A 17,301-nucleotide genomic window follows, 5' to 3' on the forward strand; every position below is an offset into this window, starting at 1 on the left:
ATAATTACAATTACACAGTGCAAGGGATAAAGTAAACACAAAAGCAAGAAACTAGCTTGATTTATTGGCACAATTTAATTTCTACTTTATTTTTTGTTTAATATTTTAGGTCTCAGGCCTAATGATATTTGTTTTTCATGGCAAACAACATAACCTGGTATTTTTTATGGTGGATAACTTTACATTTCAGAACATGCAGTGAACGTTCAGCTTTGCAGTCAGTCAGTAATACTAGTTGCAGCTGTACTCCAGTTGCCAATCAATGTAAACTGAAACCTAAATACAGTACTATGCCGTATTAAGTTCAGCTAGATTCTGAGATCATTGTCAATGTTATTAGGGAACAGGAACTCACCCGTAACATGATAAGGACCTCAAGGTAATGGCTAAGTAAACATGCTTGCTTTGCAACCCGGGAGAGTTTTGACACTTCCCAAACCTAATATGCAATGCATCCTTGTACACACACTGTAGCTGCTGTGGGACTGGATCTCTGATCAGTCCCGCAGCTGATTTCTCTTTCAATAGAAATAGTAGCAAGAAGCTTGTTCTTTAAATAGACTGAGCAGTCTTGAAATGCACAAAATGTACAGAGAAGTTATACTTTAATTGTGCATTCTTCAACTAGTGGACCTGCAGACCTGGCAGATTTATTTTTTTGTTATTTAGTCTTAAGCTGGTCAACAAATTCAAGAACATATCACCTAATACTTTCCAATCTCCCCAGCCCATTTATTTTCTATGCAAATCTTAAAAAATGGCTTACAAGATTTATAAATGCACTAATACAGATACTGCTATGAGATTTGAGGCTGATACTGACGGACAAACAGTTGCATTGGGTAACTGCATCAATCGGGCAAATATATTCAATTCAATTCTATGCTAATATACGTGCATTAGTTGACCATTTTATATTATTGACCAATTCATCTACAAAAAGGTTTACATTAAGGATTGAAAAGTGGGATTGGTGAATCCTTGACAAATTTATGGTTTCTCTCATTTCATAAAACAGCTGGGAATAATAATTTTTAGCAAACATAACTCAAACAAGAGTAAATAGTGCATTTTCTGGGGGACTATTTTCAGCTGTGGATTAATACCCTTTCGGTGCTCTAGTGACATTTTTACAACAGTAGGACAACATAATATGTGATTGAATCAAAATAAACTACAGTGTCCATGTTCATCATGCATGATGTGACTTAATAATGTGGGGTATTTTATATTGTTTCAGACAACAATGGAGCTCTGAAACACAGAGAAATAAGTTATCAGGGTTTGGTTATGATCATTCAGTTTTTTTGTTTTGGTCTATTTGTGGGATTTGTTTAATTAAATACAACTTAAATATTAATTAGCAAAGCCCACATCATCACCACACGGATTCTGTTGTGTGAGTGTTACGTTATGGCACCTCATTCCCATAATCCTGACCACTGGCTTGCTTTGTTGTTTTGTTGCATTGTCAGCACGTTAGCAGACAGTCACCTCACATCTGAGGCAAAGTGCACACACAGAAGACTGTTATCTTAGAGAGGAGGTGGGAGGTGGAAGTATGCAGAGTCAGGTCAGCCAGTCACATTTACAGATGGGGTAATATGCTGATCGAGCCCTTTCAGGTCACCTTGGTGGGCTTGAGTCGGGGTGGGTTGATGGGCAGCCTCGTGCCTCATTCGTCCATCAGCGATGGACATAACAAGTGGTAACCCTCTTAGACAGGAGCAGAGGATGAGAGGCTTTCAACAGATTCGCTGAGCACCAGAGCGTTTTCTAATTAGCTCATTAGAGACTGTCTGATTGCAATCAATTCCATTTTAAGAGTTTACTCTCTTAAGTTAAGTTTAAAATTCTCTCTCTAGATATCTAGGTGATGTAAGGTCTGTCTGCAACTGTGAGATCTTTCCACCAGCACTCGCACTGGATTTCACAAATTACGGGTATTACATGAGCCACAACTCTCAGAGCTGATGTAATGTTCAGCTGCTGCAGCTTAGCGAGGCTGATGTTGAGGGTCAAAAATCCCCCCAAGGAAGGAGTTAAGCATGTAAGGCCCGCCAGTCCTCGGCCACCTCCAACCATATGCACGCTTCCTGTCTCGCTGGGTTGTTTGTGTCATTTCATACGCCAACGAGATAGGGATCTTGGTGTCCTTCACATGATGCTTTTACAGTGCAGTTACATTAGCTAATTCGACCCCGCTTTCAAAAATAGCCCTTGATCGATAAGGCTTTCAGTTTCTTGCAAGCCTCAACGTTTCACCTTCAGGCTCTCCCTCAGAAAAAAAACCTAGAATAAACATTACTAAATCATTACATTACTAAATCTGGAAATAGATATGCCTTGATCTTCATGAGCTAGTGACTTAAATAGACAAGGGTCATATATGTGTGAAAATAATACTTCTTCTCGACATTATAGAAAAATAAAATGTATAGGGCCCTAAAACCATGTCAGCTCATATCACATCTGGTTATCTGAATACTTGCAAGTCTCAAGAGCAAAAATTAGAGTTCAGTCCAAACAATAGACAAATCAAATAGAAATGGCCTCCAATGAAGACAGCAGTTAAAGCTGGAGCCAGAGCTATTCAGACTGTCTAGGTCAAATCAAAATACACTCTCATTAAGCATTAAAGACTAACAGCTTAATGATCCAAGCCTATTGAGATCCACCCCTTTGCGTTGGCCATAAAATGTGGCAGCTTTGACCGATCTGGCAGTTTGTGTCTTTGCCAGTTCCCCAGTGCTATTAAGGTAGCCTCTTTGATCATCCGTCTGCAGCATGGTCTCCTAAAAAGTTACCTATCCATTCCCCACGCAACTTAACTTTGTTGTCAATTATATTTCGAGGGGATATGTACTTTTTTCCAGATTACATTTGTCGTTGATGTATCACAAATTTTTTCTAATCAAAGTCATCAGCTGTCCAGACACGGAGACTAGACGGAGGATGGATGTATGGGTCAAGCAAACGCAGGACTTTCATCCAGGAGACCATTGTTTGTGTCCCAAGTAAACCCAAATCAACACTTAGCTCAATCCACTATTTTTTACGAAACCTCACCAAGCAGCTGTGGTGCCTAAACCCAACCAAACTGGGGCTGTTTCACAATATAACCACCATGTTTACACTGTTGTAGCAAATCACAACATTAACCACGTGTTTAAAACTGTGACTGTAAATAAGGGTTGGTCTGTGTATCCCATCTCAAGAAACAACCCTTTATTTCCTAATTACTTGGGTTTTGTCAGTTTAACCTTTCCTCTTGTCTCAGAATACATTTTAGTGTGAAGAATGGCATGAAGAGGGGTAGTTGTAACCCTGAACTATGTAAGGACATGACTCATACAGGCCACCAAACCAAAACAGAATCTAATAACACAATTATTTGTCATTTCGTGGTCTGACACTCCCTCACACAACCTAAAATAATTAGGGCCCAAGAACCGATGGTGGGAGGACCTATTGAAATTGAAGGAATTATTATTATTATTCTTGTCGATATTGAAACATGTTTTGGGGGGCTTTATCATATTCAAAAACTAACCATATTTGTCAATCTCCTGTGAAATTTACATATTCTTGTTGTCATTGTTGCTGGTTCATCTTTGTTTTTTAATTAGCTCACTATACTAGCTCAGAGTTGGACAACATACATATATAGTTTTTTAATATAATATAATTATATATATATATATATATATATATATATATATATATATATATATATATATATATATATATTTCCCTATGGTATCGACAATAGTATCAAGCATTTTCCAGGGTATCGTTAAGAAGACTTCGCAAGGTTTTATGGGTATGACCCCTGATTCCAAGAGAGCCAGTGAAAATTGACACAACTACATTTCACAGAAATACACAAAGGGGGGAAGTCAAAAGGGAAAAGATTTCCCTGTGTGCTTGAAAGAAAAGAAATTGAATACAGCATTGCAGCCACTTTAAATGTACTGAAGACCAGAGAGTAGAGACGGTGCTGTCCATGGTACTGCACCGAGAGACTGGGTTCAGTTTGTCTGCAGCTCGCTCCAAGTTTTAACCTGGGATCTACAGGAGTGCTTTATCATTGTCTAGAGCACCTTACGTACATTAAAGACTCATCAGTTAATCTGCAGATCATTTTCCTAATTGATCTCTATATAAAAACAGGATGTTTTGCTTTTTTCCCCTTTATTATCAAATTTGTTAAATTGACTAATTGTTTCAGCTTTAGAAATGGCACTGGCACATACAGCAGTATGATGAAATTAGATCAAAGCACAGATATGAAAAGAAATCAGCTTGTGTTAGTGTGTTAAGAGAGAGCAGAATTGATGTACACTTTCTAATTTAAGATGAAATGGAAATGTTTGTGCATGAACTTGAAAGCCATTAATATCAGGGGGCAAGTACACATTTCTTTTTGTTGTGTAAACATGTCTGAAGGGGATACAGTCCTGATGACTCTACTTTGCATGTATAATGATGTTTGTAGGGCAAAAATAATAAGCTTCATTGTTTTGTTTTGTTTTTGGTGCAGACTACATTGTGCTTTTGATAATACCACAGACACTGTAATAAGTGACAGGGTGACCTTCTAACTATTCACAACACTGAGGAGGCAGTGAAGAGCCTCTGTCCACTCTGATAAGATTAGAAAGGGAAGCCAAATAGTACAATAACCAACCAAGGACGACATAAAAAGCAGCCATCAGCACCCGTGATGCAAATGAGAACTTCGCTTGCACGATTATTACCATTGAATGCAATTAAATTGAATTTGGACAAAAGCAGGGCGCCGGCGAGGGACAACGACACTGCCAAGAGAGCTCGCAGAATAATTGTAGACAACAGAAGAGAGACAGTGAAAGAAGCAACTCTGGCTCAATAGCCCGCCACACTAGTTTGCTAAAACGTGTGTGTTTTGATTGGCCTATTGCTTTATTCTGAACAATACTTTTATCTCTATTGACTGGTCCAAGTGCCAAACAATAAGGTAAAACCTACAAAACAGGAAAACTAATTACTGGTTCTACAGTAACTCTTCCCCTCCCCCTTTCCTTTAGACAAGGAGCCACAGCTGGAAAGGATGATAAAACTTGGACTCCTCTTCCTCATGGTGAGATCAAAGTCGCAGGATTTCTATTTTTAAATTATTGCACTCTGGCTCTGTTGTCGCTGACTGAGCTTTAGTGCAAAATGGCTCTATTTCTTCCTGTGAGAAGGTGTATACTGTATGCATGCATGTAAAGCCCTAAAACACAAAGAACGAAACAAGATAGCCATGCTTAGCTATTTTCCAGCTTGATAACATCAGCATCAACCCATCAATGAAACTATTTTCCTCTACTTTATGATATAAACAAAACTATGTGTCTATATTCACTGCAGAATGCTTCTATTTGGCCTTTTCTACCTACCCCTCAGTAACCTTGGGCCTACATAAAACCCACACAAGCACTATAGACTTCTACCTATTTTTCATTCAGTTTAAACCAAGGCCACTTCTACAACTTTCCTTTTAAAGAATACAAAAATGAATATGTTCACTGCTTTCACAGAAATGCACAGTGCAAATCAAGGACACATACCGACAATTCATAGATGCCTACAATTCAAAGTGAATTTCTAGCTGTTGTAAACCATACTTTTACTATAATTAAAAATGTTTTTTCCTAGAAATTAGCTTGACAACTGTTATTATTAAAGCCAAATCCATTCAAGCCCTGAGAGGCAATCTGAAACAGATGCAGTTTATAATTCAAGAGGAGTTCAACAGTGCACATCTGGATTTTGCTTAAAATTAGGTAGACATCCATCATAATGGGAGATAATCTCATGAACACGTCACACAGGACTAAAATAAGCAGCTAGTGACGGAGTTCATGCAGCACAGCATGGTATAAAAGTGTATGAGGTGGGAGTTCACCCAGCTCAGACTGAATAAATTTAAAAAATAGCACAATGCAACACTGGGCTTCATGTGTGAATATATAGAGGTGTACTGCACTGGTGCCCGAGTGTCTAAACTCACAGGGAGGAAACACAAACAGCCTGCTCTCTGCACAGAACCCGCTTTGTAAGTGATCTTTGAAGCGCATCCTGATGGAAGATCTCGCCTCTGTGACGCTATTTATAGCTTGGTAATACATCAGAGGTCGCACCTTCCATCTCAGCAGAACCAACATCTGCCTCGATACACGCTGGCTTATCCGGCACTGACGCTAGCAGTCATCTAATATTGTGGTTTGATGCAGAATCTTTCTTGGACTCCTTTTTTCAAGCTCTATTAATTGAATTTATGAAGTATATGACACTTTTTTCTTTTGTTTGATAAAATTTCGTGTTTGTCTTACAATTACTCTGTGTCCTGACAGGCATGGATTTGGTATACTGAATAGCATAATAACATTTAGTTTAAATATACATTGAAAGATAGTGCAGTTGTTGCGATGTGTTGCCAGATGTGGCCACACAAAAATAACAGAATGACTTTATGATCATGACTGACAAACTGACTTTTGGTGTGTCATGATGAAAGTAACAAGTAGAAGGGGAATCGTCACTCCTCTATCTTTCATAAGACCAGTGCACAAATTGCTGGCTAATCTGATCTGCCCGAGCCAGGATTTTCAAAAGCAGCCAGTCAGTCCATCAAGCAAACAATGAGAGAGGCCACAAGATAACAAGATAAACCAGGGCCAGTCTGGTGAGGTGGTCCTGAGGAGGGGGCGGGGGTGTACATATGATGAAAGACTCTACTAATGCCATGTGCAGCCAGAGCAAGCCTGCACTGCTGCTCCTAATACATCTAACTGTATGCCATTTCAGCCCTAAACTGAGCTCTTTAAAGGACATTTAGAAATCTATTAAAGTAGCTGTAAAGTGTTTCAGATTGGAATGGAAAAAAGCTACTTTTCTTTAGAGGAGTGTGTAAAGATGCCAGCCTTGATTGGCTTGGCTTCCTGGTCCATTTTTTTGCACACAGAAAGTAAAAGAAAAGAGTTGAACAAATGATTGCTTCAGTGGGACACCGTCAGCATACGCAGCCAACTGTAGCAGACATACACATCTGTTGCTTTTCCGGTGAGAAATGGCTGAAGCAGAGAAAACCTAGAGCGATAGTGATATTCATACTCCATCTCCATCTTGCCCTGCCATTCTTTTTCACGCTTGTGAGGCAAAAGTAGAAGCCTCTAGCTCTATTCTCACCTTGAACTGTGTCTCTATAGTGTGCACAGTAAGGATTACTGACATACTAGTTGTCAGTATGCATGGGCCTGAGTCGACTCTGTCCTGTTAAGTCATTGACAACACCACCAGACTAAGAAGCTTAACTGTAAGAGAACATGCTACAACTTAAGAGTAGCGATACAGTAAAATGACGCCATCGTTGACCCAACAACCCTTGTAGCTCAGAGGGCCAAGATGTGTGACACCATCGTGGCCCTTTGGTAAAACTGCAGATAGATGGGGGAGGCTGACACGTCAGATGTGTTAGAGCTACAGTAGCACGCTACATACACTGCAGTCAAACACAACAAAAACAGACAAACTATTGCCTCAAAAATTCTCAATTTTAGTAGAAATCGAAAATTTTAAAGAAGCAGTGAAATTAATATTTAACTCTGTGTGTTTTGTTTCTTTTTTTTTTTTGGCAAACTGAATAAACTCAAAGTGTGAGTGTAGGAATCTGTAACCATAATTGTACAAGAGGATGTGAAAAGAACAATTACACTAATGGATAGGGAAAAGATTAAGGTATAGCGGTATATGTGAAACTCCTACTCTGAAGTCGATACAAAATCATTTTTTTAAATAATATAAATTCCTATATAAAACTATGTTTTGTCTGTGTCATCTCAGGCTTAAAAATAAAAGCTTGTGTCTTATAGGAGGTAGAGTGGCAGAGGTAGCACCCTGACTTGCTGGGCTTTGGCAGAGTGCCCTTTTTGTGAGATTAACCAGGAGCTTAGCACTCATTAGGTAAACAAAGGTATTAGGCACCAATCAGGCCAGAACTAATAGGTAAATACATCCTTCCAACATCTGTTTTGGTCAAAGATGGACAAAGATAGCTGGTGAACATAGTTCAGCAATAACAGCTAAAGAGTCAGATATTTCTCTCAGGAGTTGGTGGAGAACAAAACCGAGCAAAAAGAAAAGTGATTATCAGACTTACAATCACCAGAAACATGACTCTGGCTAATGTTGCTTCTTGTCTGCTGAATGTGTAAAAAAAAAAAAAAAAAAAGCAGAGATGATAATATGTCACTGTTGTGTTGAATGTTTGTTTTTGCTGCTCCCAAGTGGCCAAATAATTGTATGCAGGTTTAAGTATACTTTAAAGTATAATTTGCTAACTGTGGAAGCCCATTTCTGCCAGTAAAAAAATAAACTCTTGTGGTGAAAAAAAAGACCCAGTGTGTTTTTATATTAAGAAACATTCAAAAATAATGACATAGTATCTCAAAATAACAAGAAACTTTGAGATAATGACTTAGAATTTTAAAATTAAGAGAAACTTTACCTAACCTAATTACTTTAAACTAGCCTATCTTAAAATAATGATTTAGACTCCCAAAATAAAGACTTAGTATCTTAAAATAACGGGCTTATATAGTTAACAGTCACATTAGGAGGAAAAAAATGTTTTTTAAGGAGTACAAGCAGAGTTCATTTTCCACCTCAGTTGACTGGGAAGGATCTGCAACTTTGTGTCAAGTTGTCATCATCAGTGGTAAGCAGTTACAGGATTTCATGAGGATTTCAAAACTGCAGGCAGAACCAAGATTAGCAGAAAGAGCATGAAAGAACCCACATGCTGTCACTCCACAAACTGTGAGGTGTTGAACTTCCTCCTATCTGTCTATGCTTATGTGCAGAAAGCAAAGACATTTTCTATCTGTGTTATGCAAGTTCATCCTTTACAAAAGCTATCTTAAAGTTCAGTTCACATTAAAACAAACTTTGGTAGTTCACGCTCATTGATCCCATTCTGAAGTCCAGAGAAATGAAATAGTTCACATTTTACTGAATGCTGTCATTTTAAATTTGATGTGGCTGACGTTCTGACCATCTGCATAAAAATGTGAGTGTTTTTACGTTGAAATCTGTCCTGATTTTTTCATAAAACTCCACCACAAACTGAATTCAGCAGTGCTGGCGTTGTATCAAAGACGATGTTATATTTCCTATATTTGTTTTCCCTCCCTAAACATGAACAGAACACAGTGCATGAGTATAGTTAACTGTCACGTGAGTTACTTACACTTACATTCATTAGTTGCACACAGACATGTTCAATTCACAATTCACAAAAACATATGAGCATGCTCAATGAGCACGAGTCAGTGTGTTCATGCACAACATTTTTTTGCTTTTTACTTTTTTTGCCAACCTATTTTGCTGTAAATCCAAGTCAGTCAAAGTGCAGGTTGTGTTAACTGGATTGAGAGATTATTGCAGATTACATTTGATGGAGCCGACCATTGAACTGCTGTAAAACAATGCCTGTAAATAGACCCAGCATCCGCCCTGAGATGTGACAGTTCTGTTTGTGTTGTATTGATAATGTTACACCTCATCCCTGGGCTAAAAAAGAAAATGACACCTCTGATCTGTCAAACGATCGAAAAGCAGGCCCTGCTCTCACCATTTAACGCTCTGCCTGGGAGCTAAGGCATTATTTTTCTAGAAAATAAGAGAAACAAAGCCAGCTATTTTTATGTTACCAGGAGCAGAACAAACAAGTTTCACAAAAGAAACTTTTCATGGCGATAAAAAAAGAGAACGCAGTACAAGCAGTTCTAGTGAGATGAAAGGCAGCGGTCGCAGACATAGCAAAATTGACTGATGACTGCTAAATGCAGAACATCACACTGCTGTCCATGCTACTCTCAGAATCGAATTTTACATGGTATTTATAGCATACATTGTTCATGGCCAACTGCCAACCAAGCAACCAACACACTTTTATCCTTTGGGTGACACCATAACAACACTTCTAATTTTCTGCTGACTGTCTGTGTTTCTGTCTATAGCAGCAATGTAACACACAACGGGGGCGTCCCAATCTCATAATGCATGAAATAATCTCAGGGAAGCCCATTTTAATCAAGTGTTTGGTTCAAGGGCATGGCATCAAATAACACCCTATTGTCCTTACAATGCATTACTTTACACCTGAACGGTACTGTATGTAGGATTAAGGACACCTTGGAGCTTAGTCATGACAGTGAAATGATTAACTTGTGAAAAAGCTGCTCTCAGTTCATCGTTGTGAATGTCACATAAAAATAGCAAGACAAAAAAAAACACGCAAAACCAGACCCTCTATCATATTTTGCCAGACACTTGTCCTTGCTCTCCTGGTTTACTCTCCATTTCTCTTGTATGAATTCACACACACACACACACACACACACACACACACACACACACAGACGCACACGCCTGCTAAATTGCCAATTAAGTCTCAAAATAACACGTGTCTTGAAATACACATGTCCCTAAAGTGTCGAGGCTTGATTAAAAAAGGGTGTTTAGATGATTATATTCTAATAATATTTGTGCCTTTATCGTTCCATTAACCCTGTAGACACATACTACAAAATAAAAGACCTATTTCCAGTAAAATAAAAGTATTTTTATTTTATGTATTCTATGTCTTCAAATCAGGGTGCTGAAAGGTGCAGCCATGGGACTGTAAGAGAGATGAGAGGCTAAATCTGCTATAAGCATCCAAGGAGATGAGACATGATGGTGAGGTTTGATCGACTAATCTGTCTTGCGCCGTTTCTTCCCCCCATAAAAAGTTGTCCCCCCCCCCCCCCACACACACACACACACATACACATACACACACACACACACACACACACACACTGTTGGCTAAAGTACCCAGAATTCCTAGCAGCTCAAGGTCACCTGAGTCTTCTCTGGCACTCAGCCTGTGCACCTCAGTTCTCGCTCTTTCCTTGCACAGAAGCCCAAAATCAAATTAGTACAGCAGAATAGGATCCATATGAAAATAACAGTCTTCATGCTTTCTTGAAGAGATGAAGAATGAAGAGATGCTTTGAAATTTAGCTTTTGGTTTACACACTGCAAATCAAATGGCGATGTTGGCTTCTTTGAGAGTATTTTCCCCCCAACATTGTGAGACCTGCCGTAAATATCCTTTATGTACTTAGAATAAATCCCGATTTAATTAAAGCTTTACAATACAACTTTCACAAAATTTCATTTCCATCTCATGTCACAAAGAAATCTAAATCCGTCTGGATAATCTCTACACGGTATCAAATTGCACTGCAGTGTCTTTTGCCCTCAAGTGTCATTGAGGGGGCGAATGTTATGTTAAGTAACACAATGATTTTCACGTATTTTTGTCTATGGTGTACTCACTGTTTCCGCTATAGCAGAATATTGCACTGAATATCCGTACATGAAGAACCTCTGCTGAAAGCAAATATGGAGAAATGCACGGAACCAACAAGACTAACACGGCAATCCTGAAGTCATCCACTGCATGTGGTTGCACCTCATCGTGCTGTATGTGGTTTACAGGTTTACGCAACTATTTGAATACAGTATTATTTTGGGAAATCTTTAAGTGGGAAAAAAATAGCTCTTGAGATTTTTCCGAGGGATTTGTTTGTCAGACCGGGACACAATTTGTAGAGCTTAACCCAGAATTACACATTTGACTGTGTTTTATTAATCCCACAGTGGAATACTGTATGCCAGAACTGTGCTGCATCGTTTAAACCACACTAATGCACAATGGTCACTGTTGAAACTGCTTCATATTTTACACCCACTGAGTTGTTGTTTTTTTCCCCCCATTCCAAAGTAATAAACATGTATGTCATAAGCCAGTCTCATAAAACATGTGTTCTGCATGGTCTGTTGCATATTGAATGATCCAAGAGAACTGGGCATCTCTGAAACACTGGTCTCATTTGAAAATGCTCATAAAGTTCATGACAGTAAAAAGATGCATGGAATTAAAAGCATGTCTATAAAACAAACTGATTTCATTAAAATAACAAATCAGCTGCATAATATGTGAATATGGATTGTGCTTCCATGCCAGAGGTGATATGGAAGGTAATTTCTATCAGCCAAAATACTATAACTCATTACTGCATATCTACTGTAACTTCCTCATAGTCTGACATGTCATATAAAATTGTATTTTCAGAAGAGATGGTGGTGGAGGGAAGTGGGAGGGAAAATAATACGGCTCAAGAAACCAACTCACCTTGGGCTGTACTTCTACTTCTACCACTTGGTTCTTGTTCATGCAATTTTTGACGAAGCTCTCAACATTCCCATTGAATTTCATGAATATCACGTAGGCGGCGTAGGCAGAGAGAAGTGTTACACTTTCCCAAATGGAGATGATGTTATCCAGGAAGAAGATGATGAGCATGATCAGATCCAGGATGTAGAAGGAGACGTCACGGAAGAGCGGCCACCATGTCAGGTTTAGGATCTCCTTGGAGAAGATGGCACACATCCCAATCACAAAGAGGATGTTGAAGACGGCCGAGCCCACGATGGTCCCAATGCCAACGTTGCTGTGTGAGATGAAGACGCCGATGATGGAGGTGAAGAGTTCTGGGGCTGAGCCGCCTGCCGCCATGAAGGTGGCACCTGCTACGTCATCCGAAATAGTCAGCTTCTCTGTGATGACTGTCAGCGCTGGGACGAAGAACTCGTCGCACACTATGGCTAAGGCAATGAACATGTAGATCATGCCAAACATGTGGAGCACCACTGCTCCTTGGCGCCTCTCTGCAAGGGTGAAAATGTCTGGCGGGTACTCTCCCTGGCTCTCGTTGTTATCTGCTGTCGATTTCATGGCTATTGGCATGTCGGCTGACACGTTGGGGTCCCTCTGATGTTGAGTGAAAAGTAGAGTCCTGTGGGGGGCCGACTGGTGGAGACTCTCCTGGGGGAGCGCTGGCTCGCTGAACCCTCCTGAGCTCCAGGTCAAGGCACTGAGGGAGACAGCACTTACGGCCACCAGGCTGAGGACGAACCCTAAGATTCGCACTGGTCTCAACTTTTTCCGCAGACACCGGTGGGCCTGCCGCTTACAGGCAGCGCCCAACATGGGTCTTCTCTCCAATGAATCCATGCAGGGTTGATCTGACCCCATGTCTGTGCAGCTCGTGGTGTCCTCACTCTCAATGGCTGGGTAGGAAGAGGGGAGAGTGGGGAGCAGGTTTTACCGGAGACAATACATAGTGTTGTCTTCAGTTTCAAATGAGTTGAAAAGATTTTAGGTGCTTTCCAGGGTCTGGTTTGCCAAATGATGTCTTCATATTAGCCTCTGTTGGACAATGTCAACATGAAGAAAAAATAATTATTAAAACCAGAAAAGAAAAAAAGTGTAAAATTTACATCAAAATACAATCAAATTTCTAAAGGATGTTTGGATATTGACTACACAATGTTTATATTAAACACCCTGCTTTGTTAGATTTAACAGTGTAATGTTACCAGACAGAGAAATAGACAATTTAGTTGATTAACTGATCAACAGAAAGTTCATCTTTATCGTGTAAAATATTTGATAAATACAGATTCTCAAATGTGTGGTTTTGTGGCTTTTCTTCTTTTAAAGAACATTTGTAATTGAAATAACTGGTCATTTTTTGACAATTAATGTAAAAACCTTTCTTTATATGAATTTAAATGTAAATGTGAAATGTACGTAAAATGGAATGTAAACAACAGCTACATTACTAAATGATTGTTGCTGTAAAAAAGTTGGCCACAAAAAAGAGACAATACTCAAACCACTCCCAAAAAAAGCTACATGTAAATATTCAGAAATAAACATCAAACAGGAAGTGCCCAGATACAAACTGTGAAATCTTAAAATTCCTATCTAATGCATATGTTGAGATTTAAAATAATCCCATGATCTCAGCATTCTGTCAATGCGCTCTAAAAGAAATATCTATAATTTATGGAAATTTTGATTTGTAAAAATTTGTAACAAGTTTCAATATTTACGAGTCATTTAAGTAAGATAGTGCATTGTGCGGCTGTACACTTACATTAACTGCATATTATGTGTATTTATAAAAAAGTAATTCACAATTCAGCGCGAGATTAGGCAAAAAGAAACTTAAACGTGTAGATAATTTTGCCTATTTAATAAATCCAATTTTTAATTTTGAGAACTTGCGATCAAAAATTGGAATCCTGCGTTTTTACTTCGGGAAAATATCACGGAATGTGAAGGCCGACGGTTTACGGACATCACTTGGCTGCAGGCAGTGAAAATGGTAAACGCTATGACGCTGCTGCTCAGGTAAAAGCAGAGAAAAACACACATCCTGTCCTGTTTGACTTTTCAATGATGCGCAGCCTGCTGCCTTTAAGCTCAACGGCTGTCTGCGATGGCAGTTCCACTGACAACTCTTTTCCCTGTCTGCCCTTCAATAATGCCTTCGTCCTTTCAGCTGGATCACCACACAACAAACAGCTAACCATCATCTCCGACCAAAACAGCCCAACATTAGTTAGTGTGGCGAGGCGCATGGCGCGTGGAGAGGCTGCAGGCGGTGACATGCCTTACCTTTGACAGAGGCGAGAACAGCCGCACGGCTCAGCAGCAGGTTGAAATTAGGAAATCCTCTCCGGTGCCCTCTTGCTCTCATTGAGCAAAATGTGACCGGTCTCCGCTCTCCGACGACAGAGGAGGAGCTTTGGAGGAGAGAGGAAAAAAATGCTTTTCCAACTGCGCTCACCTCTCTCCCTCACAGCAGCATCATCATCATCATCATCATCACCATCCCTCCCGTCTCGGATGAGAGGAGAAAAAAAATCCCCCGGTCGAAAATACCTTGCTAATGTAGCAGAATATTGCGCTGGGCTGGGCTGACCACGTGAACCGCTTGGTTTATTAATAAAGCCAGGTAAGCGGCAGACAGCGCATCCTTTCCTGCTCGCTTCACGCGGAGGGGGCTTTGGTGATGTTGCATGTTGAGGGAGGAGTTGCCGTGGTTACACAGCAAAGGCAGTATTTCCACCGATTTCTTTTTTTTATTATTCTTCTGATGACGGAACAGGTGGATATGCTTCAGCTCAGTCGCACATGAGCACATTTATGTGTACGCCTTAGGTCATTTCAAGGTTATATGCCCCCCCCCCCCCCTCCACATACACACACACAGGCCCACAAATTATTCATTTAAGCTAGAGTATTATATTTCTTGCTATGAGTTTCATAAGACTCCACTCACCACTCTCATATCTGTATGTTCAACATGAAGCTACAGCTTTTTATACAGCCTGGCTCTGAAAAGCAACAGAGTCTCTTTTTCTTGAGTTGACCACAACTTTATTGATGCGCTTTAGTTTTTCTAAAGATTCAAGGGTACATACTACGCTTGATTTTAGATTCCTAGCCTTCTTTTATTTAGGGTTTCTACAAGAAAATGTTGACATGAAAAGCTTTGTTTTAGCTCCTGCCTGTTTGATCCCTTCTCCAGAAAAAGCCCAGTCTGCCATGATTGCTCAGTTTTTCTGATGTCTCTGCATCACAACAAGCCCCCCAAACCATAAGACCACAAAGGTCATTTGTTCCTCGTCTCAAATACAGCAGTAGTGTTTTCTAAATCAGCAGCCCCAACAATGGTTGATGGACATCAACACGTCCTCATCGCTTCATGTAACAGTTTTAAACAGGTCATTAACGCTGTGAAACAGTCCCTGGTTCATTAGGTTTAGTCATTAAAACAACTTGTTTAGGGTGAGGAGAAAAAAGTACATGATTAGACTTGATATGGTAAAAAAAAGTAAAATAATTGGTTGTTATAGGCCGTGCATGATGCATAAGCTAGGTCCGAAAGCACCGCCCTTCCTGAGTGGAACTTGTCATTCTTTATACACTGTATCCTCAATTCTGCCTCTGCTGTAACACTCAGTAACATCCCTTTGCCTTGGCATTCATCACTACTACATTGCTGACATGCTCTTTGTCTACAATTTGGACAGATCCCTTAGATCGTCAAGTAAAGGTATTCTCCCTATACCAAGAATCAATTAAACTTTAGCTCATGTCTCTCATATCTCACATGCTTTTATTTATTTTTGTCTTTTTTTCCCTATTTTCTTGTCTTTTGTTTGTTTTGTTTTTATTAATTGAAGCACATTGAGTCTATGCCTGTCCAATGAAATGTGCTTGTAAATAAACGCAACATGTCTTGATTTGACTTGATTACTACGGCCACTAGGGAGAGCAGCTGATGACATACGTAAATATGAGTTGTAATAAGCTGCTCTAGAAATGACCCATGGGGTCATTTTTGGTATTTTGGCTCACTTTCGATAGTATACAGAAGTCCTGATGGCTTGTTCAACAGGACAGTTTATGGATATGGGCTGTGTGCTTTTCTTTTTGGATTCACTTTGATAGTTTGACATAGAAAGCTCTGTATCAAAGCTTTTTTTTTTTTTCAAAGCAGATCTAGCGCACCGTAAACTACTGTCTGATGACATGTCTCTGTGATCCAATCAGAGCCGTTCCCTGCACAGTGCAGCTTGGTTTCTTAGATGCAGAAAGTCACAGATGACAGAGTAGCGTGGGGAAAAGTTATACATCAGATAGCAGTCAGATATAAGGCTACAAAAAATAGATTTACACAAAAATTGGTTGGTTTAAATTGGTTTATTTATTTGTATTTATTCTTTAAGTATTTGCGCTGATTTCTGGTGAATAAGACCAATTTTATTTTGATGCAAATATATTTGTACATTAGCAGAAATATATATATATATATATATATATATATATATATATATATACAAATGTAAGAGTGGGATCGATCTTCTCTTCGAAGTCAATGCAATCCCCATTTTGTTGAATTAATCATGAATTATTCATTTAATATCTATAACTTGAACATTTTTTTATTCCAATACCAAATGGGAGAGTAAATGTTAAAAAGGTCATGCATGCTTTCAGTGCCATTTTGCTTCAATCTGAATATGTCAGCCAATACCAGTCCATTATTTGACATAACCATCATCCATACAGCCCCACGGGTCGCCATGTTTTCTCCCTCATGTTGGGTGAAGCCACCTAGACACTTAGCATTGGTCGACAGGCCAAACCCTGTTGGATTGACGCAGACACGCAATCTCTACACAGTGTGACAAAGTATGTGTGACACTAATGGCCTGGTGCTGTATAATAAATCATGATTCACTGACCTCATTGATTGCCCCCTCTCCTCTGCTCTCATCTCCTCTCCACTGTAGCTGCCTCTT

General features: G+C 39.5%; 1 protein-coding gene across 6 annotated transcripts in view; it reads right to left on the reverse strand.

Moving 5' to 3' along the window:
* The window catches only part of LOC131989118 (sodium/potassium/calcium exchanger 2-like), a 51,071-nt gene extending 36,112 nt beyond the window's left edge, over nt 1-14,959 (reverse strand). For 3 of the 6 annotated variants that reach the window (XM_059354296.1, XM_059354299.1, XM_059354295.1), the window contains exons 1-2: nt 14,606-14,958; nt 12,272-13,348 (exon numbers count right to left, since the gene is read on the reverse strand). In XM_059354296.1, the coding sequence (XP_059210279.1) occupies nt 12,272-13,174 (903 nt within the window). In that variant the 5' untranslated portion in view covers nt 13,175-13,348; nt 14,606-14,958. Of the gene's footprint in view, nt 1-12,270; nt 13,349-14,605 lie in introns of all 6 variants that reach the window. The other 3 variants (XM_059354297.1, XM_059354294.1, XM_059354298.1) reach the window with 2 other exon arrangements.
* Nucleotides 14,960-17,301: the final 2,342 nt, after the last annotated feature.

The sequence above is a fragment of the Centropristis striata genome, chromosome 17 (assembly GCF_030273125.1).
Source record: "Centropristis striata isolate RG_2023a ecotype Rhode Island chromosome 17, C.striata_1.0, whole genome shotgun sequence".
Classification (NCBI taxonomy): domain Eukaryota; kingdom Metazoa; phylum Chordata; class Actinopteri; order Perciformes; family Serranidae; genus Centropristis; species Centropristis striata.